Source organism: Castanea sativa, chromosome 6 (genome assembly GCF_040712315.1).
Source record: "Castanea sativa cultivar Marrone di Chiusa Pesio chromosome 6, ASM4071231v1".
NCBI classification, from domain to species: domain Eukaryota; kingdom Viridiplantae; phylum Streptophyta; class Magnoliopsida; order Fagales; family Fagaceae; genus Castanea; species Castanea sativa.
Genome location: NC_134018.1, coordinates 19250487 through 19277382, shown reverse-complemented (window position 1 = coordinate 19277382; position 26896 = coordinate 19250487). Strand labels below are relative to the sequence as shown.

The 26896-nt window shown below is 37.8% G+C and overlaps 1 protein-coding gene across 1 annotated transcript; it reads left to right on the top strand.

Annotated features, from left to right (window-relative positions):
• The first annotated feature begins 23929 nt into the window (after nt 1-23929).
• Nucleotides 23930-26263, top strand: LOC142638140 (stem-specific protein TSJT1-like). Its single transcript, XM_075812142.1, has 4 exons — nt 23930-24233; nt 24825-25065; nt 25235-25355; nt 25720-26263. Exons 1-4 carry the CDS (start codon nt 24022-24024, stop codon nt 25911-25913), a joined length of 768 nt encoding a protein of 255 aa, XP_075668257.1. The 5' UTR covers nt 23930-24021; the 3' UTR covers nt 25914-26263.
• Nucleotides 26264-26896: the final 633 nt, after the last annotated feature.

Below are 26896 nucleotides of genomic sequence, written 5' to 3'. Positions count from 1 at the left end.
ATTAAGTTTAACGGGTGATCTTAGCTATGATTTATTGATTTATGATTAATAGGTGATCTTAGCTAGGTGATTTATTGATTTATGATCTTAGTTATGATATATTGATTTATGATTAATAGGTGATTTATTGATTTATGATTAACAAGTTTGTAATGGCCCTATGATTTGAACTTGATGTTTGATTTGAGTTTATGTTTGATTTGGCATTTGGGGCACAGTATAAGGATTGAATCTGGGTAAACATTTTTTTTATTAGGTCACAGTATTGGGCTTTAGGCAAACATAATTTTTTTCTATTAGACCCTAAAGTGGCATGGTTGGGTGGGGCTCGCAGGGGCTTGACGGGGTGGGTTTGGAGGTTAAAAAACTCGTTTAATAAAGGGTGGGGTTCGAGTTTTGGGAGCAAGTTTGGGCATAAAGAAACCCACCCCGAACTCTTGTCATTCCTATGTAAGAGTGGTGTAAAAATTGTACTTGAATTGAACAAGTTATTTTGTCCAAGAATAGAATATTTGTAAGTAAGGGATATGTTACTGATAATATCTACAAATTAAGTATTATTAATAAAGAAGTTTCTACTTATGCTTATATTGTTAATTCTTCTTATTTGTGGTATGCTAGATTGGGACATTTAAATTTCAAATACTTGAAGTTTATGTCAAAGCATGTGTAATTTCATATAAGCATGATGATGAAAAGAAATGTCATATTTGTATTTAAGCAAAGATGACAAAGAAACCAATTTCTAAGTCAGATAGAAATTCTATTATGCTTGAACTTGTACATTCAAATGTATGTGAATTGAATGGTGTATTAACTAAAGGAGGTAAAAGATACTTCATTACATTCATTGATGATTTCCCTAAATTTACATATGTGTATTTGATGAGAAATAAAGATGAATCATTTGACATGTTCAAACAATATAAAACTGAAATAAAAAATCATTTGACATGGTAAATATTTTCCTAATGATTTCTTTACATTTTGTGCATAACATGGTATCATACACCAAATTTCAACCCCTTAAACACCCCAACAAAATAATTTGGCTAAAAGGAAAAATAGAACTCTTGTAGACATGGTAAATGTCATGATCTTAAGTGCAAAGCTCCCATTTAATTTGTGGGGAGAGGCATTGCTTACTGTATGTCATGTGCATAATAAAGTACCTTCTAAGAAGATTAAAGTATCTCCATATGAGTTATAGAATTAAAGGAAACCAAACCTAGATTATATCAAAGTGTAGGGGTGTTTGGCTTTTTATAGAATGATTGATCCTAAAAGAACAAAGTTAGGACCAAGAGCTATGAGAAGTGTGCTTGTGAGTTATGCTGAAAATTTAAAGGCATATAGATTGTTAGACTTAAGCTCCAATACAGTGTTGGAATCAAGAGATATTGAATTAATTGAGTATAAATTTAATAAAAATTCCATGGATGCTTTGATACCTTCTCAAACACAAGAAGGTGACTCTAATCCTAATACTACTTTGAATAATACTAAAAGGATTGAAAGTGTTTCACCAAGTGAACGAAGAAAGAGTCAAAGAATAAGAAAAAAAAAGACTTAGGTCTAGATCTTATTTCTTATTAAGTTCAATTGTACTTTGTTGAAGGTAAAAGACAAATGATCATAAATAAAATACCCATAGTGTCTAATACAGAGGATGATCCTAAAACATTTGAGGAAGCTATGACTTCTAAAGATTTAGCTTTTTGGAAAGAAACTGTGAATAATGAGATAGACTTAATATTATCAAATAATACTTAAGTCTTAATGGATCTACCTACTAGTTAAAAACTAGTTGGTTGTAAATGGGTATTTAGGAGAAAGTACAATACTGATGGGTCAATTCAAACCCTTAAAGCAAGGTTGGTGGCAAAAGACTTTAAACAAATGGAAGGAATAGACTATTTTGATACCTATGCACCAGTGGCAAGGATCACATATATTTGAGTGTCGTTAGCACTTGCATCCATATACAAGTTGATTGTACATCAAATGGATGTAAAGACAACTTTCTTAAATGATGATCTTGATGAAAAAGTTTACATGGAGCAACTTGAGGGTTTTGTACTTCCTAGAAATGAAAAGAAAGTTTGCAAATTAGTCAAGTCATTGTATGACTTGAAACAAGCTCCAAAACAATGGTATGAGAAATCTGACTCAATGATTTTGTCGAATAGTTTTGTGCACAATGGTGCCAACAAGTGTATATATTCCAAATTTACAAAGGAATAGGGAGTCGTTGTATGCCTTTATGTGGATGATATGCTTATATTTGGTACAAACATGAAAGGTGTATGTGAAACCAAAAAGCATATGTCTTTTGAGTTTAAAATGAAAGATTTAAACAATGTAGATACTATTTTAGGAATTAAAAATAAAAGACATAGTGAGGGTTTTGCACTACACTATGTCAATCTCATTACGTTGAGAAAGTGCTTCAAAGATTTGAACATCTTAATATAATGGAAGCAAATACACCTTTTGATCTAAGCATAAAATTGGGTTAAAACACTAGAAGAACAACAACACAGCTCGAGTAGGCTAGTGCTATAGGTAGCATGATGCATGCTATGTATTGTACAAGACCAGACATATCTTTGCTGTGAGCAAAATTTTTATATTTACAAGTAATCCAAGTGTAGATCATCGGAAAGCAATTGCTAAAGTTCTTAGTTATTTAAAGAAAACCATAAGTTTGGGATTTTTTATTCGGAATTTCCAACTGTGTTGGAAGGTTATTCGGATACTAGTTAGATTAATAGTGTAAGTGATAATAAGACCACGTCTAGTTGGATATTCACCCTTGGTGGGGGTGATATTTCTTAGGCATCAAAGAAACAAACGTGTATTTTCCATTCCACCATGGAATCAGAATTTATAGCCTTGGCAGCAGCAGACAAGCAAGCGGAATGGCTAAGAAATATGTTGTTAGACATAGATTTGTGGCTACAACCAATACCAGCCATTTCAATGTACTGAGATAGTAAAGCCACCTTGGGTACAGCATACAATAAAATGTATAATCGTAATTCTAGACACATAGTTCTAAGACTTGATTACATAAGACAATTAATTGAAGCTAGTATCATATCAATTGTCTATGTAAGGTCAAATAATAATTTGGCAAACCTTTATACCAAAGCGGTGTCTTGAGATTTGGGTAGGGTAACATCCATTGGAATAGGACTGACCCTTTTTTTTAAAGAATCACCAATAGTGGGAACCCAACCTCGAACTAATTGTATCTAAGAGATTTAGAGGGTAACAACAAACTATTGATACGTAATTAGTAAAAGCACTAATTTTTTGTCTCATTTAGGATGGATTAGTGTAGACTGTTACGATGAAATAAAGGATAGGTTTTAAACTCTTAATGAAGTTTATAAGAATAAACGTCTATGTAACAGGGACATAAGAAGGAACTTCACCTTTTGTGAACACAGAAGTGGTGCCGCTTCTAGCAAGAATAAAAAAGTTTTCTCTTGTAAATGTTCACTAAACCAAGAAGAGCACAAGGCCATAATAGTGTTAACAACAATGGATTTCTAAATGTGTTGTGGATATTCTCATGTGTATGTTGTTTATGATTTTAACACATAAGAGTTTTGGTTTAAGCACCTAGCCACCATTAACTTTGTTGAAATCTTGAAGCAATTACACTAAGGAGAGGTTTAAGTTTGTAAAGTTGTAATTTACAACTATTTTGTGTTGGCTTTAATTCCGTGCCAAATTTGATTGTAATTTTGTTCAATCTTTTGTACCCTATATTTTATGTGGGATTTATTTGTAAGGGTTGTGTGAGAGAGGGAGAATGTGAAGACTCAAGGCATCTACTGAAGACAAAGGATTTTTTGCAGGTAGCTCGCGACTAGCCATCCTGCGAAGTGATGCATGTGCCCAACACATGACTGGAATGCAAAAAGTCATGACAAATGGTGACAGCTAGTTCTCACGAGTGTCTCGCAGGTAAGGCATTCCCGCGAGATACTGTAAAATAGTCTGTTTTATTATCTATCTACTCTACTACATCCTCATACACACTATATATACCATCATTACCCACATATTGAGTAGAGAAATTTTAAGAGAGAAAACTCTAGCCTCAAACCCTTGAGAGTGTGAGATTGTCATACCCACAATTCTCTACACCATCTATTATGGTTTTCCTCTACTCCTACCTCTCGATTTCCATATCCTTGAGAGGTTGATAGCCTAAACACTTACCACACTCATACTGAGTGTTCAGTGAGGTTTTGGTGCTGCTGGGAAGTATCGGAAGAAGCCAAGCTTTGGCGGATGCAATCGAGCGCATTGCGGGATCCGAAAAGCTAGACAAGACACAGTTGTGAGAAGCCTTGTTGGAGTAGGAGCCTGGAGGGCCTAGGCTTGGAGAGTCTTTTGCTATTTGTGTATCCCAACTTATTATCTAGTGGATCGATTTACTGCTTGTAGGGCGGTGGAGAGGTTTTTCGCCAAGTTCTTTGGTTTCCTCTTTGATAACACATCGGAGTATTATTTTGTGTTTTCATCTCTCTTCTCTACTCTTTTAGCTTTCATTTTACTGCTGAGATTTGTTGAATATGGCTTAAAGCAGTTGTTTTGTTTGTACGCTCGTATTTACTCTATTCCGCACTTAGTTTAAGTTAGAGTAAAATCAACCGAGCCGTAATTTTTTATTTAGGGTCTAAACAACTCTTGTGTTTTTAACACAAATCCGAGCTTTCAAATTTGAAAGATGCCTTCTTTTATGCATGATAGAACGTTAATCAAGTGAGACATATATTATTACAACCTGGTGAGGGATTGTTGTATATATAGGTATATACAATGATAGTTTGTAATATTAATATGTAGGTTTGGAGAGCATATCATTTGCCTAAAATAATAAAGTAAAATTTGAAATTCAGAAGTTCAGGATTCTTGACTGATCAAGAATATTGTTTCAATCAATCGAGACTTTGAAAGAAAGTTTCTATGCTCTCGATTGCAGTCTCAACTGATCAAGATTTTCTCGACTTCATCTCGACACCTAGTTTGATCGGTCGAGATTTGAATGAAAAGTTTTTTTCTTGCAATTTTTTTGCAGAATTTTGATAACTGTTCTGAATTTTGAAAAGGTTTGTACCTAGTGGACATTTTTTGAGACGTTGTAACTCTCCATTGGTGCCTTTTAATGGGTTATAACCCTATGGGTATAAATAGTGGTTTATGTTCACTTGATAAATAATTCTCTTCTCTCCCAAAATTAGTTTCTAAGAAACACAAGAAATCTTGTGAGTATTCTCCAGAATTCTATATGTAGAACCCACCAACTTAATTGTATCTTCAGGACAAGTTTGTGATAACCCTTTAGCAACAATAGTGTGGAGGTGAATATTGTCTAAGGATAACAATTTGGGGCTTCTAAGTTATCTATTTTCTTTTTGTCTTTTACATTAACTTTGTTCTTCCTTTATTACTTTGTGTAATATCTCCAATAGGAGTTAAATTGCTAAATTTGGGGTTAGACTGCCATTGATTCACGGGATAATAAAAGTTGCAGCCAAATTTCTAAACCAAACTACAATAGGATAAATTCAATCCATGTTCTCCATAATTCATGCAAAATGTGTCCTCAGCTTATTGTTATAGGTCAACCAATAAGATTGGCTTTTCATTGATGGCCTTTCCCTTTCTTTATCTAATGCTGTAAATTATATGTTGGTCTTTTCTTATTTGTTTTCAAAAAAAAAATAGAAAGTTTCAACATATGGCGTCCACTCCTAATAATTACTCTTTATCACCAGACCAAGACACCAATTAGTTTTTAGTGTAAGTAAGGATTGAACCCTAGATCTCTTATTCAACCATTAAAGACTTTACTAGTTGAGTTAACTGGAACCTAATGATTCAAACATTTTAAATCTTTAATGATTCAAATAGTGTGGAGGCGAATATTGTATAAGGATAACAATTTGGGGCTTCTAAGTTATCTATTTTCTATTTGTCTTTTACATTAACTTTGTTCTTCCTTTATTACTTTGTGTAATATCCCAATAGGAGTTAAATTGCTAAATTTGGGGTTAGACTGCCATTGATTCACGGGATAATAAAAGTTGCAGCCAAATTTCTAAACCAAACTACAATAGGATAAATTCAATCCATGTTCTCCATAATTCATGCAAAATGTGTCCTCAGCTTATTGTTATAGGTCAACCAATAAGATTGGCTTTTCATTGATGGCCTTTCCATTTCTTTATCTAATGCTGTAAATTATATGTTGGTCTTTTCTTATTTGTTTTCAAAAAAAAAAAAAAATAGAAAGTTTCAACCTATGACGTCCACTCTTGGTAATTACTCTTTATCACCAGACCAAGACACCAATTAGTTTTCAATGTAAGCAAGGATTGAACCCTAGATCTCTTATTCAACCATTAAAGACTTTACAAGTTAAGTTAACTGGAACCTAATGATTCAAACATTGTAAATTTTTAATATGGGAATTGTTGTTTATATTAATTATATATTGCCAAAATCACTGATAGGCTATTTTCTATTTTGATTCGTCAAAGTAATAAAAGAGAATTTATCTCTGATGTAAATCTCATTAAAAAAAGATGTCAAATGTAATAGATTCTTACATTATTTATAGGCGGTCATGTCTGGCCAAACTTGAAGATACAGAGGAAAAGGTATACAGTTTTGTCTTCTCATCCTTACGCAGCAACAAATTCTTTCTTCTTTTGAGAAATAATATATTTCTCCATTGTGGGTTTATGAAAGTAGTAATTGAGGGCTTCAAAAAAAAAAGTAGTATTTGAGAGTTTTTTTTTTTTTTTTTAATCCTAAAAGTAATATAAAATTGGAAGAGTATACAACTTAGTGGTTGGATTTGCTTTATCTTGGCAATAGAATGCAAAATTGTTAGTCTACTACACCGAAAAATTCTATAAATGAAGCATATTATCTCAAGAAGTGACCTAATATGTACCCAAGTCTGCCACCTATAAACTTGTGGAATTGACGGCAACAATTTGTTTATCATGTTACAGATATGTTGAAGAATCAATGAGTTTATATATCTTAGTCTATTCTCTATTTTATGGTAAGATAGAGTTTTTTTTTTTAAATAACACTATATAAATAATTATTTTGTAAATTATGAAATGTATTTTATTAATTATATTATGTTCATAGCAACAATAATTTATTTACAGTAAAATTTGAGAGATGTTACACAACTTGTAACATTAAAAATAAATTGTTACTATCAATTTCACGAATTTAAAAATTACAAAATTGAGGTATGAACTATATCGCTTTCTTGAGACAATATGTTATCTACTTGAATTTTTCAATATATTAGACCAATAATTTTGCACTCCTGTCCTTGGGATGTAAAAAGTCCAGCTCTAAGTTGTGTTTCTTACAAGTCTACAAAGTGAAAAGCTCTTAAATGGTATGTACAAAAAGTATAAGTATTTAACAAAATGGTTGTGGAGGGAATAAGTTTAAGGATCGGCTGTTGGATTGTAACGGCTACAAAAAATATTCTTCTTAAAGAATATGCTCAATTGATCATATTTATATGGGCTTAAGCGAAGCCTTTACCTTTATTTCATATTTGAAACCAAATTCAAGAATGTCTATTTGGCTAGAGCTTATAAATTCAGTTTTTAGCTATTAGCTTTTATATACAACTTTTTATAACTTCCATTTTTCTTACTTTTTTCCTGTTTTTAAAGTATATACTTTAACACACTTTCTTTTTTTGATATAAGATAAAACTTATACTCTAAAATAATCTAAGTGTATATGTGTGTGAAGCTCATTCCTGAAAACTTGAACTCCGGTCCTTACTCCCCACACCTCACAAGCATTTATACTTGTAGAGTGACCATCGCACCAAGAGTGTGAGGTGGTAACACACCTTCAATATAAAACAAAATAAATTATTTCCAAATGGACAAAACATGTAGAAATGCATGATTATGTTTCTTATGTATTAAAGTTCAACCTTTGAAAACAAGGAAAATAATGCATGGCGATTAAATTGAGTACAAAAAACATTATGTTATTAATGGTTTGAGTTTTTTTTTTTTTTTTGAGTAACAAACACACTCATACAAACGAAGGAGGGAGAAAAAGGTTCTAACTGTTTGAGGATATTTTTGCTCATTGAAATTAAAAATTATGAACTTTTTATGCCATCAAAGCTCATCTATTGTTCTATACAATACTAGCTTCGTCATATGCACTTTTCGCGTGCAATAAGACTTTTTTTTAGCAAATAAAATTTGTGTTTTTATTTTATATACATAATTTTTATTTTGAGAATCTAATTTATAGGTGGATAAAACAATTTGAAAATTAACAAGAAAGTAGTCCTATTTTTTAGGCAATGTTTTAGTGGAAGTTAGAGTTGTATTTTTACCAGATTGTCCTTTAGTTTTGTCTCTATTTAAACATAGCGGTGTAAGGGCATTTTTGAACTAAAAAATAAGGAATCCAAACATAGGAAGCCCCTTTTATAGTAGTATAGATATAAGAGGATTTTCCTTTTTGAACTGAATTTTATATGGCTCAAAAATACCCTTATTAATTAAGGGTAACTACTCTTAGAAATATGGTTATAAATGTCAAATAAAAATTTTCATTTTAAATTCAAAAAGAGAACTCTTATGATTTTTTCCCTTCACGTTCATCTTTTTATTCCATAAAATTTAGCATTTTATATTCCTTTTTCATCAAAATGATAGTAAAACACCCTAAATTTAAAAAATAAAAAACTACGAGAACTCCTAAAATTTAGCTTTCTCTTCCCTTATCACTACACCAATTTTAAACATACTTTTTAAAAAATAAAAATAAAATTACAGTTGTAAGTGCACAATTGCACCTGGACCCAAAGACAACTACGGGCTCAGGCCCAATGAGTCTTAAACAATGAAATTTGTAGAGTGTGGGCTTGAAACCTAGGTTAGAAGTACTGAGAACTTGATAACAGGCTAAAAGTTACAAACACTTGTAAATAATAAACGATAATTGCAAATAGGCCTCCTCGGACATAAGTCGAGGACTACTTTTGTATTATTTCTCTTTCTTTCTTAAAAGTTACAATTCTTAATTTCTTTCTTCGTTCCAGACCGCCCCTTTTCTTTGGCGTTCATCCCCCTTAAATACTTCTTTTCCTGATGCTTCATCCACGTGTTGCTCCAACCCCCTCCCTCCTAGATATTTCTTTTCTTAGTGCCTTTGAATAGTGACCAGAAGTTTCAGTTCTACTGTTCAGGGGTCACTTTCCGATTAATGCGGCCAGGGAGGTAGGTGCAGAGTCTTTAATGTGGAGGTGGCAGCCTTTGCTTTTGGTATTTTTCTAACACCGGTGTACCTCGAAGGTTCAGGGTTTCCCCCTTTTAACCAACAGTCTTTCCGGAATATTGCCTTGACCTTCATAGTGAAGCTTCGAGTTCTCCTGGGTCTATCCGAGGAGAAACTTACCCTCGGATGTCCCTTCGAACCCTCGGCGTATGGGCCGATTCGCAGTACTAACAAATTCTTAGCTCAAGAGCAGGTCGGCCCTCCTTGCTACAGCCCAAAGGCCCATATGCCCACTTGGGTCCTTTTACTCCCCATAATAGCCCCTCAAAACTCTATTTTTCAGCATCCGAGGAGAAAAATAGGGTTTTGATCCAACGAGAACTTTCCCCACACGTTTTGTAAATAACCGCGCGTGTGAAGACCGTTTCGCGTTCCAGAGGATGCCACTTGGCGGTTTTATTTTCAAAAACGCGCGCATTTATTACCGTAAGTTACACCTTGTCCCCCACGTTCAACGGTGAGATGAGCATCCAACGGTCCTTGTTACTCCATAAAAATTTGGGCGGGACAAATGCAATTTCGAGGCCATTTCCCGCACGTCGTGACGCTTCGGGAACCTGCGCCTTCATTTATTTCTTCAGAGGCTAATCCCATCAAAACATCAGTAATCACCTTTTGTCTGCAGAAATCCGTGGAAATTCGCACAACTTGAAATTTGTAAGTTCTTATTCTTTTTCCTTAACCCTTTCTCCTCGGATCCTGTCCTCGGCTCCCTTTTTAACCGTTCTTCCTCTTAGAACTTAGTCTTTCGTTTCTTTCTAATGGGAAAGTTTAAGTGTCTAGTAGATACCACCGCTGGGATGGAAGGTTTTAGGGCTAAGTATCGCATTCCCAGCGACGTAGGTTTAAAATACTACCCGGCGGAAGCCGTGGCCGGTTCTAGGAAAACCAGAGAGGTCATCATCCCAATGGTCGCCTTCGTAGAAGGTGGGATGACCCTCCCAATGAAACCCGTAACCAGGGAGTACCTCCGCAACCACCGGTTGTGTCCCGATCAGTGCGCTCCCAACGTTTTTAGAGTTTTAGGTAGCATCGACGCTCTAAACGAGCAGATGGGTCTCAACCTTACCTGGCACGACGTTGTTTTTATGTACGAGTGCCATAAACTTACCAATGTAGGTTATTATATCAAATCCCGTTCTAGCGTAGTTAGGTTAATCTCCTATTTGCCCAAGTCTAATAAAGGCATGAAGGATGACTACCTCATCGTCTCTGGCAACTAGCACGACGGCCCCCACTGCCCAGTTGAGTGGGGAGATCCAGGTGCGACACCTTAGGATTTAACTTCCCACCACATAACTCCCTCTAACATCTAGAAATGTGCATTTGCATTTACTTGAGCGTCTAACTTTAATTTATCACATGTTCTATGAATCTGACCATGTTTGTTTATTTTGATGTCTTTCTTTGCAGATAAGCAACTCGTGCGCCCACGCTTAAGCCACTGCAACGTTGCAGATTTGAATCGCGTGCTACGCTCTGAGGTGTTTGTCAGCGAAGATTTACAACTTAGAGCGGCTCATCTGATACTAGGCTACGATCCGATATCCTCGGACTTCCAGGAGATAGAGAACGCCATCATCGCAGGGGATAGAAGGCGTAAGAGAATACAAGTAGCAAGACCGCGATTTCTTGCCGACGACGACATCCCCGACGCCCCTCACACTGTATTGTACACACAGCCCATAGCGGCAATCCCCCTCGCCGCGCACTCTCAGGCAATTGCTGTCCCAGAGGAGCAAGTGTCTTCTTCGAACACGTTGGGCGAGGAGATAGAACAGTTTCAGCTCGAGGACGCCCCACGACCTCGCGGAAACCAGTTCGTTGTTCTTTCCGACGAGGAAGAAGAAGCAGCCGAGGCCACTGGGATCGCGGGTCTAGTGATAGCGCATCCAGACGACAGCTCCATTGAAGAAGAGATGGACGAGCTGAAGGACCTTATGACCGCGAGAGGCGCACGAGTGGCAAAGAAGGGAACGAGAGGGTCCCAAGTTCCCCCGGCTTTACCACCACCTCCTCCTCCTCCAGCCGAGCCCAAGCCTCCGGCCGAAGATCCAAAGAAGAAAAGGAAGGCGGAGGCCGAAAGGGCTGGTGGTGAAAAGCAGAAGAAAATGAAACAGCCTACGCCCGCTCAGTCGAAAGCGGGGAGATCAGGGACGTGGCCGAGGTGCGCCGAGCACTAGCCACCTGGTCTCCTGACTTGAGACTGGACGGCACACCAATTCCCTGCCACTCCAGCATTAGGGCAGTCCAACAAGGCCACGCCCACCACTTGGCAAAGGCATTGGAGCGCCCTCTCCTGCTACCCAAGGACATGGAAGCCTTGGAAAAGATGGGTCACCCTCAATTATTCCTTTCGTTAAAAAGGGGTTTAGCTCTGGTAAGTTCCACCTCACACTTGTACTCTAGATTCATTTGTAGACACTTCACCATGTTTAATCTCCTGACGTTTTTGCAGTCCATTCAAGAAGTTTTTGCGGCCGAGAAGTTTGTGGAGGACTATCGGAAGCGAGCTGGAATGGAGCAAGAGCTAAGGCAAGAGACAGAAAGGTCCCTAGGCCAGGCCTTAGCAGAAAACGAGAAGATCACATCGCAGCTGGCCAACCTGAAAAGCAAAAGGGATGGTGCCGAGGCTAGCTTAAAGACGATGGAGACCCAAGTGGAGGGGCAACGTTAGCTTCTTCGCCAAAGGGACGATGAGCTCTCTCTAGCCCAACGGGCATGCTCCAACTTGGAGAAGGAGCTTACGCGATTGAAGGAGGATGCTCGCACCCACAAGCAAGCACTGGAGGCCGCGAAGAAGGCCAGCTATCAGGAGGGGGTGACTAGAACGCAAGAACAGCTGACAGAGGCTTTTGCGGCCTTGTGCCAAGAGTACTGTCAGCAGGTCTGGGGAGAGGCCATGAATGCAGCAGGGGTTCCTCAAGCTTCCGAGCTGAGGAAGCTCGAGAACATTTGGCTTCCCCTAGACATACAGGAAATCGAAGACCCTCCTGTTGCTGCCTCTCCTGCCTTTCCTCCTGTGGTGCAAGAACTTGTTCCTGATCCTCCAGAACCTGAAGGTTCCCATAAAGAAAAGGACGAGTGTGTTGGTGCCGAGAAGGAGCAGATTCAAAACGTGGAGCCCCTCATTCCTTCAACAGACAAAGGGAAGCAAGTCTTGTCTACCTTTGAGCTAGAACTGAAGAGCACTGAGGCTGGCAGCAGCTCCCTCCAAGACCCCCCTCCGCTAGCTTAGGGCCTAGTATAGGAACTTTCTGTACTTCCCCCTTTTTTTGATGTATATAATTAATGAAAAACAGTTTTATTCAACTTTCATTCATGTTGTAGTTGTTTTACTTTATTCTTTTTGTGCTTGTCATGAAAGTTCTCACTAATAAATAGTTAAAGGGAGAACAGAATAAATAAGTCTAACTCCACCAATCAAACAACCATAACTTCAAAACAGCCGTATAACTTAGTTTGAACATTAAACAATGCCTTAGTTAGAAAACTCATATGATGGTTAAACCTTTGTAATCTGAGGTATTGCTTTTAGTAGGATGTAAGGTCCGAGGACCATTCCTTACAAAAATTTGCTTAACACTTAAAGATATAGAACTTAAGATCCGAATTAATGAATGGTAAGATACTGATTTCCACAAAACCAGTGGTAAGAATAAGAACAGTGACAAGACATTAAGTATAGTAACTTCAAATGTTAATTTTTCCAAAGTAAGAGGTCCGAGGACCCGGCATAACTAAGGTTCTGTTTAACAAATGACAAGATATCAATTTTCACAAGGCTTGTGGTCCGAGGACTACACTTAACCAAGTTTCTGTTTGACTCTTAAGAATAGCAACTTCAAATGTTAATTTTCTCAAAGTAGGAGGTCCGAGGACCCGGCATAACTAAGGTTCTGTTTAACAAATGACAATATATCAATTTCCACAAGGTTTGTGGTCCGAGGACTACACTTAACCAAGTTTCTGTTTGACTCTTAAGAATAGTAACTTCAAATGTTAATTTTCCCAAAGTAGGAGGTCCGAGGACCCGGCATAACTAAGGTTCTGTTTAACAAATGACAAGATATCAATTTCCACAAGGTTTGTGGTTCGAGGACTACACTTAACCAAGTTTCTGTTTGACTCTTAAGAATAGTAACTTCAAATGTTAATTTTCCCAAAGTAGGAGGTCCAAGGACCCGGCATAACTAAGATTTTGTTTAACAAATGACAAGATATCAATTTCCACAAGGTTTGTGGTCCGAGGACTACACTTAACCAAGTTTCTGTTTGACTCTTAAGAATAGTAACTTCAAATGTTAATTTTCTCAAAGTAGGAGGTCCGAGGACCCGGCATAACTAAGGTTATGTTTAACAAATGACAAGATATCAATTTCCACAAGGTTTGTGGTCCGAGGACTACACTTAACCAAGTTTCTATTTGACTCTTAAGAATAGTAACTTCAAATGTTAATTTTCCCAAAGTAGGAGGTCCGAGGACCCGGCATAACTAAGGTTCTGTTTAACAAATGACAAGATATCAATTTTCACAAGGTTTGTGGTCCGAGGACTACACTTAACCAAGTTTCTGTTTGACTCTTAAGAATAGTAACTTCAAATGTTAATTTTCCTAAAGTAGGAGGTCCAAGGACCCGGCATAACTAAGTTTCTGTTTAACAAATGACAAGATATCAATTTCCACAAGGTTTGTGGTCCGAGGACTACACTTAACCAAGTTTCTGTTTGACTCTTAAGAATAGTAACTTCAAATGTTAATTTTCCCAAAGTAGGAGGTCCGAGGACCCGGCATAACTAAGGTTCTGTTTAACAAATGACAATATATAAATTTCCACAAGGTTTGTGGTCCGAGGACTACACTTAACCAAGTTTCTGTTTGACTCTTAAGAATAGTAATTGCAAGCCCCTGAGGTATTTGTAACTTTGAACTGATAACAAACAAAAGCACATTTTATTAATAATAATACCTTCGAAGGTTATTTACATTCCATGGGCGTGGGACAATTCTTTCATCTAGGTCAGCTAGCCGATACGACCCTATGCCTGCTACTGAAACAATGCGATAGGGGCCTTCCCAGTTTGGTCCTAGCTTACCCCAAGCTGGGTTCTTAGAAGTGCCCACAACCTTTCTTAGTACAAGATCCCCAGGTGCGAGTGGCCTTAGCTTCACGTGGGCATCATATCCCCGTTTTAGCTTCTGTTGATAATAAGCCATTTGGACCATAGCTGCCTCGCGTCGTTCCTCAAGTAAATCAAGACCTTTTTCCAGGAGTCCATTGTTATTCTCCAGGCTAAAAGAACTCGTCTTCAGGGTGGGAAAACCAGATTCCAGAGGTATAACCGCCTCGGCTCCATAAGTCATAAAGAATGGTGTTTCTCCCGTGGACCTGCGCAGTGTAGTCCGATACGTCCACAGAACATGTGGGAGTTCTTCTACCCATCTGCCTTTCGCGTCGTCCAACCTTTTCTTGAGCCCACTAACTATGACCTTGTTAACGGCCTCGGCTTGCCCATTTCCCTAAGGATAAGCTGGGGTGGAGTATCTATTTATGATGCCCATATCACCACAATATTTCCTAAAAGCCTTGCTATCAAATTGAACGCCATTGTCTGATATAAGCGTATGTGGTATTCCGAACCTAGTGACGATATTTTTCCAAACAAACTTCTTGGAATCAACGTCTCTGATATTTGCTAAGGGCTCTGCCTCGACCCATTTTGTGAAGTAGTCCGTCCCTACGAGCAGCCATCTTTTGTTACCTGCTGCTCTAGGAAATGGCCCCACTATGTCCAATCCCCATTATGCGAAAGGCCAAGGACTGGAGAGAGGATTAAGAACCCCTCCAGGTTGATGAATATTAGGGGCGAACCTCTGGCATTGATCACATTTTCTGGCATAGTCCTGAGCCTCCCTCTGTATATTAGGCCACCAATAACCCTGAGTTAGGGCTCTATGGGCTAAGGACCTTCCCCCGGTGTGGCTCCCACAAATCCCTTCATGCAATTCTTCCAAAAGCGTTTCCGTTGATTCTGGGTGTACACACAACAAGTACGGTCCCGAGAAGGATCGTTTGTACAGTTTCTGATCCTCGGACAACCAGAAACGTGGCGCCTTTCGACGTACCTTATCTGCTTCAGACTTGTCCTCAGGAAGGATGTCGTTCTTAAGAAAAGATACGACCGGGTCCATCCAACTAGGTCCAAGCCTTATTAGATGGATGCGAGCCGCATTGACAGCGGTAAGAGTTGGCTCTAGCAAATCCTCCACAAGGATAATCCTAGGCAAACCCTGAGCCGAAGACGTTGCTAACGTAGCCAAAGAATCGGCATGGGTGTTTCCACTCCTAGAGATGTGAGCTAAGACGAAGGAGTCAAATTCAGCTTGCTGACGCTTGACCTGGGCCAAATATTCCTGCATTCTTGGGTCCCTAGCCTCCATGGTCCCCGTGACCTGACCGACCACTAACTGAGAGTCCGAGAACGCATGGACTTCCTTTCCACCCATCTTATGTACCATGTTCATGCCCACCAAGACTGCTTCGTACTCGGCTTCATTATTAGTAGCCGAGAATGACAGCCTTAGAGATTTTTCGAAGATAACTCCCTCAGGGGATATCAGGACAAGTCCGACACCAGACCCTTTCTGATTAGCTGCCCCATCCACATACATTTTCCAAGTCGGAAGGGCTGCAGCCGTGACAACACCAACTGATTTTCCATCCATGTGTGCTTCTTTCAGAGTTTCTTCTAGCAATGGTTCAGTAAACTCTGTCACCAAGTCGGCGAGGACCTGGCCCTTCACCGAGGTGCGAGGCTTGTATTTAACATCAAAGGCTCCCAGAATGGTTCCCCACTTTGCCACCCTGCCAGAGTAATCGGTACTGCGTAACACCGCCTTGAGAGGTAATTGGGTAAGAACCACCATCGTATGGGACTGGAAATAATGAGGAAGCTTCCGCGTGGCATGAACTATGGCCAGAAGTGCTTTCTCCAAGAGTAGGTAGCGCACCTCGGCCTCATTCAAAGACTTACTAACGTAGTAGACCGGTCTTTGCACCCCGCTTTCATTCCTTATAAGGACCAGGCTGACCGCGTGGACGGCCACTGCCAGATAAGCAAACAAAACCTCGTCCGCCTCGGGGCGAGACAAAATGGGTGGCCGAGAAAGATATTGCTTAAGCTGTTGGAAAGCTAACAAGCAGTCCTCGGTCCATTGAAACCCTTTCCACTTATTCAGCAACTGGAAGAAAGGACGGCACCGGTCAGCTGACCGAGATATAAATCTGTTCAGTTTGGCAATCATTCCGGTCAATTTCTAGATTTCTTTTGGATTCCGAGGCGGTTGCAAATCCTGAATAGCCTTAACCTGCGCTGGGTTTACCTCTATGCCTCTATGAGTAATCATAAATCCCAAGAACTTTCCAGACCCCACGCCAAAAGAGCACTTTGAGGCGTTAAGGCGCAGCTTGTACTTTCTTAGCATCTAGAAGGTGTCGGCCAGATCTTTCACGTGTGAAGGTATTGTTTTACTCTTCACCACCATATCATCCACATATACTTCAATAGTCTTCCCCAGTTGCTGTTCGAACATTTTGGTCATCATTCTTTGGTAAGTAGCCCCAGCATTTTTCAACCCAAATGGCATGACCTTATAGTGGTAGTTCCCTGTTGGAGTAATGAAAGCAGTCTTCTCTTGATCCTCCAATGCTAATGGAATCTGATGGTAACCCTGGAAGGCATCCAAAAAACTCATACAAGGATGTCCGACAGTGGCATCCACCAATTGATCAATACGCGGCATTGGGAACGAATCCTTGGGGCAGGCCTTGTTCAAATCTGTGAAGTCCACACATACTCTCCACGTTCCATTCTTCTTTTTAACCACAACCGTATGCGCCAACCACTCGGGGTAGAAAACTTCTTTAATAGCCCCTGCCCTCTTGAGTTTGAGCACCTCTTCCTTCACAGCCTCGGAATGTTCTTTGGAAGAACGCCGATGTGGCTGCCTTCTCGGAACAATGGCAGGGTTGACGTTTAAACAATGACAAATGAAACTCGGATCTACACCTGGAGCCTCATAAGGATCCCACGCAAAAACATCGATATTGTCTTTTAGAAATTCCAACAACTTCATCTTCTCCTGGTGCGGCAAACGTATGCCGACTTGGAAGAACCTCTCTGGGTCATCGGCTATCAAAAACTTCTCTAACTCCTCACAATGAGCCTCCTCTCCTGTCACCATTCCAGGTGCATCAGGAGCTGTTAACTACTATAAGTCTTTGGTGATCAAAGCCGAAGACTCGGCTTCCATCTGGTGCAGCACTGCAGCCAATATGCATTGCCTGGCCACCGATTGGCTGCCAAAGACCTCTTCAACATATTCCCCAGAGGGGAACTTAACCTTAACATGCAAGGTAGAGGAGACAGCTCCCAGAGCGTGCAGCCATAGCCTGGCGAGGATGGCTGTATATGGGGAGTACGCGTTGACCACAATGAAATCCACCACAACCGTTTCTGAACCAGATTGAACGGGCAAACGAATCTGTCCCTTCGGCACAACGGCTCTTCCTTCAAAGCTTATAAGTGGCGAATCATAAGGAGTGAGATCCTCCAACTTCAACCTTAGCCCCTTAAATAAATCAGGGTACATGATATCTGCACCGCTGCCCTGATCAATCATCACCCTCCTCACATCATAATTCCCTATCCTAAGAGTAACTACAAGAGCATCGTCATGGGGTTGGATAGTCCCCACCTTATCCTCCTCGGAAAATCCCAAGACGGGCAAATTCAGCTTCAACCTCTTCGGCCTGCAGCCTAACTCCTCGGCCTGAGGATGTGAAACTGCCATCACCCTGGTGGGACCCGAGCCAGTCTTGCCAGGTGCAGCAAAAATAACATTAATTGTTCCTAACGCCGGCCGAGATGAATTATTCCTCTGATTGTTTGAGTCGGATTGACTGCCCTGCCCGCTAGGTTGACACAAGTGCTACTTCAGTTTTCCTTCACTGACAAGCTGCTCCAAGTGGTTCCAAAGGGTCCGACAGTTCTCGGTAGTGTGGCCCACGTCCTGATGGTACTGACAAAAGAGATTCTGATTCCTCCTCGCGGGGTCTCCTGCCATCTTACTAGGCCATCTGAAGAAGGGCTCCTTACGAACTTTCTCCAGCAGTTGGTGCACTGGTTCTCAGAACACAGTGTTCACGGCCTGAGGTGCTACCGAGCCGAACTGCCCGATATAATCTCTCCTCGGCTTGTTGTTGTGGTATCTGTCCGACCTGAAATCCCTTCTCTCTTACGGGATAACCTTCTCCTTTCCCTTTCCTTGCTGCTGGTCTTCCTCTACCCTTTTGTATTCATCAATACGATCCATGAGGCGGCGTACACTGCGGACAGGCTTTTTAGTCAAAGACTTTCTCAAGTCATGATCAGTAGAAAGACCTACCTTAAAGGTATTGAGCGCCACTTCATCAAAGTCACCATCTATTTCATTAAACATTTCCTAGTACCGGTCGGAATATGCTTTCAACGTCTCCCCTTCCCTCATGGTCATGGATAGCAGCGAGTCCAATGGCCGAGGTACTCTGCTACACGTAATGAACCGCGAAGCGAATGCTCTGGTGAGCTCCCCAAACGAACCTATAGACCCCGATTTAAGGCCGTTGAACCACCTCATAGCAACAGGTCCCAAGCTAGAGGGGAAAACTTTACACATCAGAGTCTCATTGTGAGAGTGCACCGCCATCCTCTGGTTAAAGTGACTCACGTGCTCCACTGGATCAGTCCGGCCATTGTAGATGGTAAAGGTGGGCTGGGTGAATCTCCTGGGGAGCCTCCCCTTCTCAATCCTCCATGAGAATGGAGATTTGGAGAGTTGGTGCAACGCCCGGCTCATAGCATCGTTCCCCAAGCCCCTGGAAGGAAGTTTCTTGCGTCTGCGAGCTGGCTGGTCGTCCTCCTCACAAAAGGACATTGCGCTGGGGGGTGAGCATGACCTTGAGCTGTAACTACCTCCCCGGACTTTCTCTGAAGAAGGATTAGATGAGGACGGTGAAGACTTACGTCTGGCGCGGCGCAGCTTTCTCTTCAAACGATTAATCTCCTCCTGCATGGCTTTAGCACCATCCTCGTGGGTGGCGCTACCCCCGCCATGAGTATGGCTAGCCTTGGGGTATTCTGTATGGACACTTCCCTCACGATCCCTTCGACGTTCAAGACGCTCGAAAAGATCCTCAGGTTGTGATCCTTGAGACTCTGCATGGTGTGAGCCTAGGCCTGCCATAGTGTCCCAGCTCCTTCTAGACTGGATTTCCCACAGACGGCGCCAATTGTAAGTGCACAATTGCACCTGGACCCAAAGACAACTACGGGCTCAGGCCCAATGAGCCTTAAACAATGAAATTTGTAGAGTGTGGGCTTGAAACCTAGGTTAGAAGTACTGAGAACTTGATAACAGGCTAAAAGTTACAAACACTTGTAAATAATAAACGATAATTGCAAATAGGCCTCCTCGGACATAAGTCGAGGACTACTTCTGTATTATTTCTCTTTCTTTCTTAAAAGTTACAATTCTTAATTTCTTTCTTCATTCCAGACCGCCCCTTTTCTTTGGCGTTCATCCCCCTTAAATATTTCTTTTCCTGATGCTTCATCCACGTGTTGCTCCAACCCCCTCCCTCCTAGATATTTCTTTTCTTAGTGTCTTTGAATAGTGACCAGAAGTTTCAGTTCTACTGTTCAGGGGTCACTTCCCCATTAATGCGGCCAGGGAGGTAGGTGCAGAGTCTTTAATGTGGAGGTGGCAGCCTTTGCTTTTGGTATTTTTCTAACACCGGTGTACCTCGAAGGTTCAGGGTTTCCCCCTTTTAACCAACAGTCTTTCCGGAATATTGCCTTGACCTTCATAGTGAAGCTCCGAGTTCTCCTGGGTCTATCTGAGGAGAAGCTTACCCTCGGATGTCCCTTCGGACCCTCGGCGTATGGGCCGATTCGCAGTACTAACAAATTCTTAGCTCAAGAGCAGGTCGGCCCTCCTTGCTACAGCCCAAAGGCCCATATGCCCACTTGGGTCCTTTTACTCCCCACAACAGTTACTACTTATCTCTAAATTTTATCATTTTTATTTATTTGAAAAAAATATATAATTTTTCAAATTATAATACATGCAAATTATTAACCTTTATTCAAAAATAAAAGAGCTCTTGAGCACGCACAACATGCGTACTAAAAGACTAGTATACAACTTTAAGTCTCTAAGTAATATTAAATAGCTCAATAACTTTTTATTGAATTTATATTTTGAAAATTTCATAGTTGGATTACATGTCTTATATTTTCTTAACATGCATGCAAATTCTCATGTTAATTGGATGTTCTTTACCATTCAATCCATAAATTCAGCTTTTATGTATTATTTTAAATTACAAAAACTTAAATTTAAACAATTAATTAATAATATGACTATTAATCTATAATCATCTTAAAATTTTACAAATACAAAAAATATATGTAATGAATTTATTAAAATTTGCATTTAATTAAAAAATATCCACGGTAGAAAGGCTGGCAGAATGGAAGCAAGGGATGGGTCAAAATGAAATGCCTAGCAGCACTATCACATTGCATCATGAGGTGGGCATCCACCAAAGAAAAAAGGAAGACAAAATGATAACACATAGCCATCTTGTTCTTATTTTGATAAAGTGATAAACCTCACCTAGCTATCTTGAAAACTTAGCCAAGAATGACATTCCCACAGTTGTTAGTTGTTACCCACAGAATACACAAAATACAATGGTTATGGCCTATAGTATGGGAGCTGAGCTGACTCCTTCTCTGCCGCCTTTGCCAGTTTTCGATAAGACCAGTTCCCCGCCATACCTAACCATATCCCAAATGCAAATTTTTGTCAATTTACTACACTAATTTAATTTCTTTGCTTCCAGAAAATATATAATAAATAATACAATTTTTTGTCACACATCTAACATGTGAGTTTGATTAGTACGAAAAATTATTAAAGAAAATTGTCAAGTGTATTTATATAAATAGTGAACACTTCTTACTCTTAGTTATGTCTGTTGATTCTTTCTTTAAAAAAAGGTTATGTCTATTGATTTTGATTTTTAATTTAAATATATATATATATATATATATATATATATAAATTAAATGTAGTAATGATGTAGATAGATTACAAGTGTAGAGTATCTATATCTAATTGTGTAAACTAAAATAAATTTATTATGATATTTTTTATTGACTCAAAAAAATTTTGGCTATTTTTTTTTTTTTTTTGTGTTTTCAACAAAATAAGAAAAAAAAATCTAAGGTTCAAATCTCCCACCCAATATTGATGTATCAAAAAAAATATCCTTTATCAACCACATAACCGTTTTAAAATACCAATTTTATTTTGTGTAGACTTGAAATGAAGAAAAGAAAAGTTTTAAAAAGCCAAATTTATAATATCAACCCAAATTTATGCTGAAAATGCAATATCAACCCAAATTTATAATATCCTTTTTACATGGTTTTTGTTATTAAACGAAGGTTCATATTTTCACACAAAAGTTTTTTTTTTTTTTGACACAAAAGTTTGTTTCTCTAATTAGTGTTCGTCCATTAAAAGATGTGAGAATAAAACCACCCTAAAATAATTAAAACAAAGAAACCAACAACTGTCCCAAAAAATTAGTCAAAAGAAAAAACAAACAAACATTTGTCGTACTCGGGAAGAAAAAATGTAAATAAGAAGGATAGTGATAGCACTTGGCCTCTTTGATTATTGACATCAGTAATTCTAGTAACAAAAAATAATTTTCATAATTTTTCTTCACATAAGAAAATTAACCTCTTAGCACATGCTCACACGGAGGCTCTTCTATTTTTTTTTTTTTGGATAAAGGTTAAAAGGTTACATCTATTATAATTTACAAATATATATTTTTTTTCAAACAAATAAAAATAATAAACTTAAAAGATAAGCAGTAACTGTAATTTCTTTTTTGAATATGAAGGAAAAAAATCCTAAATTTTAGGAATTTTCTTTTTGAATTCAAAATAAAATTTGTTATTTGACATTTATGACCCTATTTCTAAATGAAGTTACCCTTTATTAATGAGAGTATTTTTAAACCACATAAAAGTTTAGTTGAAAGAGAGAAATTTTCTTATATATAGTTTTTTTTTTTTTTAAGAGGAAAGAAGGTTTTTAAAAAACTGACAATGGTGTATATTTAAAAAGGGCATTCTTATATATAGTATAGATATATATAAACCGAATTTGATTTTTAGTTGGATTCATAATACTATGATACATATGTAAGTTTTTTACTCCTCATAATTTTACATATCATTATTTTGATATATATATATATATATATATAATTAAAATTAAATTCTATTCCATAATTAAATCATGCAGAAGAATCTTGGTACATTATATTTTCTTTAAATAATTAAAATTTAAATATTTAATTGATAACATAAGTCACATAACTAATAATCATCTTAAAATTTTGTAGCTAAAGAATAAAAAAAAAATAATCTAATAATGGATTTGTCAAAATTTATATTCAATATCATTATTATTATCTATACTACTATTTAAGGGGTTTCTCTTGTTTGGGATCCTCATTTTTTTGGCTCAAAAATACGCCTAACTCCTACTAAAAGAAAATTTGGTAAAAATACAACTCTAACTCCTACTAAAACATTGCCTAAAATATATTGATTTTCAAATTACTTTATCCACTTATAAATTCTAAATACATAATAGTAATGAGAAAACATGGAAACTTTAAATTGAAATGAAAAAAAAAAAAAAAAAAAAAACTCATCACGAAGCGCATGTAATGATGCTAGTTATTTAAAAAAGAAAGAAAAAAAATCACTATCAGGATATCTCTCTCTTGCCCCCCTCCAAGAGAGGATAAATTATAAGGTCTTCGCGGTGGACAAGTGATGTGGTCTACCATTCTAGTAAAAGACTCTCACTTGTAGTTTTAAATAAAAACTAAATACTGACTCAATAATTTTAAATAGGTGAAAATTTTTTACTGAAATAGTGTACAAATAACGTGGTCCACTACGAAGACGGTATAATTTCTCCCCAGAGAGGCCAGGTTTGGCTTCCAACTCCTTGTGGGAGTCAGGCATGTAGATTGTAGAGGCAGAGATATCGAACCATATAGGGTAATATTTTTATGTCTATGAATTGAATTAAAAATACATACATCATACCAGACAAATAAATAAAAATGATTAAGTATAATGATGGGTGACAAGGACTTCTTCTTTTTAGTAGATAACTACTCAAAAAAATAATACTAATAAAGTTAAATGACAACATATTACTACTCCTACATCTTGAGGTGAATATATTATATATTATTTCCTGTAAAACCTAAATAAAAGACAAAATAGATAAGAATATCTCAGAATAAGAGAATCCTTATCCATCATAGATGATTCATACAAAAATCCACGCCCACCACATAAGAAAAATCTGCCACCTTAAGAGAACCCTTTTATGTCATAAAGGTGACAATATAAATAAGACCAAGGACCCTTCATGATTATCTCTTCTCATATTATTCCATAACAACAAAATTGTAGTTTTTTCTACAAGAAAGAAAATAAGACATGTTGGCTATATTTCACAAGGCTTTTGCTCACCCACCTGAGGAGCTTAATAGTCCTTCATCTTACAATGGTACTAAGAGGCCTAAGCTTCCTGAGGAAACTCTCAATGAGTTCCTTTCTCATTATCCTCATAAAACCTTCTCCATGACCTTTGGTGATGCAGCTGTGCTTGCTTATGTTCCGCCTGACCGCCCTTACTCACTTCATCAAAGGTAATCTCTCTCTCTCTCTCTCTCCATGTATGTGTATGTACGAATTTATAATTAATTGTGTATGACTATTTGTTAGAAGGGTCAGTAAATAAGTGCTGAAGCGTGAGGTTGAGCAGACCCAAATTGAGTTTTTTATTGCAATCAACTAACTTTTTAGGGAGTCGATGAACTTTCTAACGAGATCTACTCGATTCCTTTTTAATAAGTACAATCGAACACTTGATAACATGTTCCTTAAGCAAGATGGAATCTAAACTTACTTTACACACAATTCAATACATAGATTTTTAGTTGTCACCATTAAATGTTTTCACTATTCAAATTTTATTTAGGAGTAAATTGAACCTTTTATATCGGTTTAGATTTTTGGAATGAGCGATAGTTTATCATATTATTAGAATATATGTTACCAAGTTTTGGTTCATATGTAAAGGAAAGTGTTAGAATTTAAATTTATAATTTTCTACCACTGTAAGCTTTTGTAAGTGACATTATGAGCATGGTTTTTATTCTGATTATTTAGAATCCATATTGTATTTATAGAATGCATGTATAGGAAAAATAAAGGGTTTGATTTGTGGACAATTTCAGGTTGTTCTGTGGGTTTGAAGATATATACTGCCTCTTCTTGGGGAGCTTGAAAAACCTTTTTTCACTGAATAAGCAGTATGGTCTATCAAAGGGCACTAATGAGGCCATGTTTGTGATCGAGGCATATCGGACACTTCGAGACCGGGGTCCATACCCAGCTGACCAAGTTGTCAAGGATCTTGAAGGGAGCTTTGCCTTTGTTGTCTATGATAGCAAGGCTGGAACCGTCTTTGCTGCACTGGTAATATAATATGAGTATTGATAGTCAAACACTCACTATTATGCACTCACTCCCTCCCTACAAACACTACTACATGGACTGAAATCAAGTTTTAAAAATACAATATACAATTTCAAAAGGAAGTGTGTATAGAGAATTTTCACAAATGTTCATAATGGAATGGTTGCAGGGTTCTGATGGAGGAGTTAAGCTGTACTGGGGCATTGCAGCTGATGGCTCTGTAGTGATTTCTGATGATTTGGAAGTCATAAAAGCCGGCTGTGCCAAATCATATGCTCCCTTCCCAACAGGTAATTTAGGCCATTTTTTAGTCATACCATGCATTGTAATTTCCTGTCTATAGTGTTACTTGCACAAAAAATTTTCTTAACTTCTTAAGTTAGTGAACTAATATTTACTTTTACAGAGAGTCACTAATCACCTCACTTGTATTATATATCACTCATAATTTCATAATAAATCATGTTAATAATTGTGGAAATTTAAGTGAATTTATTGTTACATTTAAAAGTATCTACCACCATTCACTTGTATAACTATTTTTTGTTTATTAAAAAGAAAAAAAAAGCATTGTAATGTAAACAATCATAATATCCTCTCTATTTATCATGCGAAAAGATAGCATGGGGCTCACAAGTATGGTGGTGTGTGCAGGGTGTATGTTCCACAGTGGGGGAGGAGGATTGATGAGCTTTGAGCATCCAATGAACAAGATGAAACCTATGCCAAGGGTAGACAGTGAAGGGGCCATGTGTGGGGCCAGTTTCAAGGTTGATAAGTTCACAAGGCTCAACAGCATTCCTCGCGTTGGAAGTGAAGCTAATTGGAGCTTTTCCGACTCTCAATAGCTTAGCTGCTGAATCATATGTATATATTCATGTTGTGTGTCTGTCTCTCTCACCATAACTAAAGTCTTTTTTGATACAATAACTGAAGTCTTAAACCACTGGTTTTGGGGCATTTTGTGACAAAAATTGTTGTTTCTTCAATAACTTTTTTCTTAAATACCACAATTTCAAAAAAGAAGAAGAAGAAGATTTTTAAAAATATGGTATTTTACAAATAAGTTATTGAAATAGCAGTTTTTTTTTTTTAACAAAAGCCACCACTAGACTAGCCTTTTCTTTTTTCTATGCTTTTTTTCTTTCTTTCTTACGTTTGCTTCTCATCAGGAATGAATGAATATGAATTTGGAATACTCTTCAGGATATTCTCTCTCTTTGTGCTAAGGGTGACATTTTAAATTTGCCTGAAATTCACAAAAAAAAACAAAAACAAAACAGAAACAAAACAAAACAAAGTGAAACTAATAAACAATTATAATGAAATAAATCCCAAAAGTAAAATAAATAAAAACATATCTGATGGATGAGTGGATCAATGGTCTTCTCCTTTTCTTTTTTCTCTTTTTTTTTTTTTGGTGGCTGAATCATTAAAATTTATTATAAATAAATAAAAAAATGTCAAACGGAAACCTGTTAGGTATATTGCTTCTTAAAGTATCAACCGAAGATTGTAGAACAACAAAAGGAAGAGAGAAAATCGACTTGAAACAGCAGACCACTCATTTTTGGGTCACAATCAAAATACACCAATTCAACTAAAGCCTACAACTTGCATTGGAGCCCAGCACACACAGCCTGCCGATCTCTCTTTTTCTTTTTTTTCTTTTTTTTCCATTGCTAAGCTAAGCGCAAACTATATTAAAGTTCCTTGTCTACCTGAAAGCTTATACTGGCTAAAAAACAATAAGACATGTAAGGTACACCTGATTTTCACGACTTAACATGGTTCAACTCAGGCATGATTGGCAGAACAAAGTGAAATTAAT